General features: G+C 41.5%; 1 protein-coding gene across 1 annotated transcript; it reads right to left on the bottom strand.

Annotated features, from left to right (window-relative positions):
- Positions 1 to 235: 235 nt before the first annotated feature.
- LOC141696691 (uncharacterized) lies at positions 236 to 2,431 on the bottom strand. The gene is made up of 3 exons (XM_074500812.1): positions 2,178 to 2,431; positions 1,184 to 1,928; positions 236 to 1,084 (listed from the first exon to the last, which is right to left on the bottom strand). Exons 1-3 carry the CDS (start codon positions 2,429 to 2,431, stop codon positions 236 to 238), a joined length of 1,848 nt encoding a protein of 615 aa, XP_074356913.1.
- Positions 2,432 to 3,112: the final 681 nt, after the last annotated feature.

Here is a 3,112-nt window from a genome sequence, read left to right on the forward strand (position 1 = left end):
TCAATTTTTTTCTAGCAATTACAAGTGCATATGCGAGTTTCTCGATGTTAGAATAGCGAGTTTATGCATCCTTCAGTGTGTGGCTCTCATAGTACACGAGCTTCTGATCTGAGTATTCCTCTTTGATGAGCACAGCCACCACGGTGAGATCAGCTGCTGATAAGTATAGCTTTAATGGTTCACATGGTTCTGGCTTCGCCATTATTGATGGTGAAGTGAGGAAGTTTTTTATCTGCTATAAGCTTTCTTCGCATTCTTTCGTCCATATGAAGGGATTGCTTTTTGATGCTTGCTTTATAGCTTCGTATATTGGGAGACATTTCTTTGATGATTGAGGTATGAAGCATCTTAAGGCTACGATGGAGCCTGCGAGGATTTGGAGCTCTTTGAGGCATTTCGAGGCTGTCATGTTTTGGATAGCTGATATTTGGTTGGGATCAGCTTCAATTCCTCTTTGGGTCAAGAGGAACCCCAGAAATCGACCTCCACTTAGAGCAAAAGAGCATTTTGCTGGATTCAACCTCATGTTGTAATTTCTTACCCGTTCGAATGTCTCTCTTAGATCATTCACATGTGCTGATGCGGTGGGTGACATTGTCACTATGTCATCCGCGTAGACCTGGACATTTTTAATAATTTGAGGTTCGAAGACTGTGTTCATTGTCCTTTGAAAGGTGGCACCTGCAGTTAGGAGTCTGAATGGTACTACTTTGTAAGTGAAGACGCCTTTATGAGTGATAAATGCAGTGTCATCTTGGTCTTCTTCCGCTAATTTTATTTGATTATACCCGGAGAAGGTATCCATAAATGACAATATTTTATTTTCTGTCGTGGCGTCGATGAGCTGGTTGATATTGGGAAGCAAATAAAAGTCTTTGGGACAAGCTTTGTTAAGATCAGAGTAATCAATACACATATGCCACTTGTCATTGCTCTTTTTGACCAGGACGATGTTTGCAATCCATCTGGGGAACTGTACGGGCTTGATGAAGCCCGCCTCGAGAAGTCTGTCCACTTTCTTTTCAATTGCCTCTTGTTTTTTTTGAAAAAATCTCCTTTTTTGCTTTACAGCTTTGATTCCTGGCTTAAGTTTTAGACGATGCAGGGCAATGTCTGCCGGAATACCTGGAATTTCTTTTGGGGCCCAGGCGAAGATGTCTTTGAACTATTTGAGAAGAAGTACAAGAGCTGCTCGAAGCTCTTGGGAGATTTTTATGCCTATTTTTATTGTTTTGTCTAGTTCCTTATCATCTTGCGGTATGTCTTCCACCAGTTCAACAGGCTCATAAGTTGAAGGTTTTGGTAACTCGATGATGTCCCTGGGGTCAACTTTTACTATCTGATTAATTGAGGTTTCTGTTGCGAGTGCTTTTTCGGAATTGCTGAGTTTATAACATTGTCTCGAAGTCTTCTGATCACCGCTCATCTCCCCGACTCCAAAGTCTGTGATGAACTTCATTTTTAGATGAGGAATGGAGATTTTGGTTTTCAATGATCCTAGAGTAGTTCTGCCAATGATAGCATTGTAACTGATAATTGCATTTATCACATGGAATTTAACCATTTTCCATGTCTGACATGGGGGGGAACCAAATAGTACAGGCAGGTCTATCACGCCTACTACATGTACCTCATTTCCTGTAAATCCATAAGGAGGTGCATCTCGAGCATCGTTTAGCTTCCTATCGCCAAGATCCATCCTTTTGAAAGCACTATAGTAGAGGATATCCACAAAGCTGCCATTATCAACAAGAATCTTTTGCACTGTATTTGTTTCTACTTTTGTGGTAATTACCAACGCATCTTGGTGATCTTCAATGATTCTATCACCATAGTCCTTGTCTGAAAACGAGATGATTGGAGATGGGTTTCGCTTTAGTTTCTTGGGCTTAATTCTGTATACTTCTCTTGTATATAATTTTCTTGCCCTGTTAGAGTTTCCTCATGTTGAATGTCCTCCAGATTTTAAGTCAATGACCCTGTCTTGATCATACTGTTGTTGATGAGATGAGTCCTCCTTGACTGCGAAGTGAGCGAGCTCTCCGCTTTGGAGCTTATCTTCTATCAGATTTTTTAACTGGTACCACCTTTCAACTGTGTGCCCCGTATCCTCGTGAATGTCACAGAATTTGGTGCTCGGAGGTCTGTTTGGATTCATGGGTCATCGAGGTCGGTACCCTGGACATGCTTTGAGGATGGCCATAATCTGAGTCTTGTCGATACTGAGCTTTGTGAAGTCCCGTTCTTCACGAGGTCTAGGAGGCCATGTTTTCTGCTTTATTGGCGACGTCCGTGTCGTTGGAAGTCTGTCTGAGATTTTCAGGGGCTCTTCATCTTGCTTACTCGTGGTAGGTGATCTTCTATACGGCTCTTTCTCACCTCTATGGCCTCCTCTTTGGTAGTCCCATTGCGACAAATGTTCAGACGACATGTTGCTCTTTTGCCTTGGAGACCTTATTGCTTGTATGCTTCCTACTGCTTCTTATAGGGTTAACATGTGTTCAAACAGGTCAATGGCTTTTTGGAGTGTTACGGGGCTTTTTTCAAAAAATTCTTCAAACAATAAGTTGTGTCTACTTCTGTAAACCCCCGCTGCGAGATATTTTAGAGCCAGATTTTCTATTAAGTCTGGAATTTGAATAGTCTTAGCTCGAAATCGATTGATGTACTCTCGAAGACTTTCATTTGAACTTTGGAGAATGTTTACGAGTTATGCTGTCATTTTTTGTCCTTTCTTGTTCATGGAGAACCTGGATTTAAATTTATTCTTCAAAATGGTCCACGACTCTATTGACCTTGGAGGGAGATTGTTATACCACATAAGAGATGGACCTTTCAAGCAAGTTGAGAGGTATTGGCATTTTGTTGTATCTGAATGTCCATGGAAGGCCATTCGTCCATCAAAGAGGTGGATGAAGTCTGCGGGGTCCATGGATCCCTCGAACTGTTCAATTGGCGGAACTTTGAGATCTCTATTTATTCTGGCCCTTTCAATTCTTCGAGATAGAGGGCTCTCTGAGGAAGTTTCCATTTCACCTAAGTGTGTTCTTATGAAGTCTTTAACCAAACGCACATCATCTTCAGTAAGATTTGTTACACCTCTATCTTCTTG

This window comes from Apium graveolens, chromosome 2 (genome assembly GCF_009905375.1).
Source record: "Apium graveolens cultivar Ventura chromosome 2, ASM990537v1, whole genome shotgun sequence".
NCBI lineage: Eukaryota > Viridiplantae > Streptophyta > Magnoliopsida > Apiales > Apiaceae > Apium > Apium graveolens.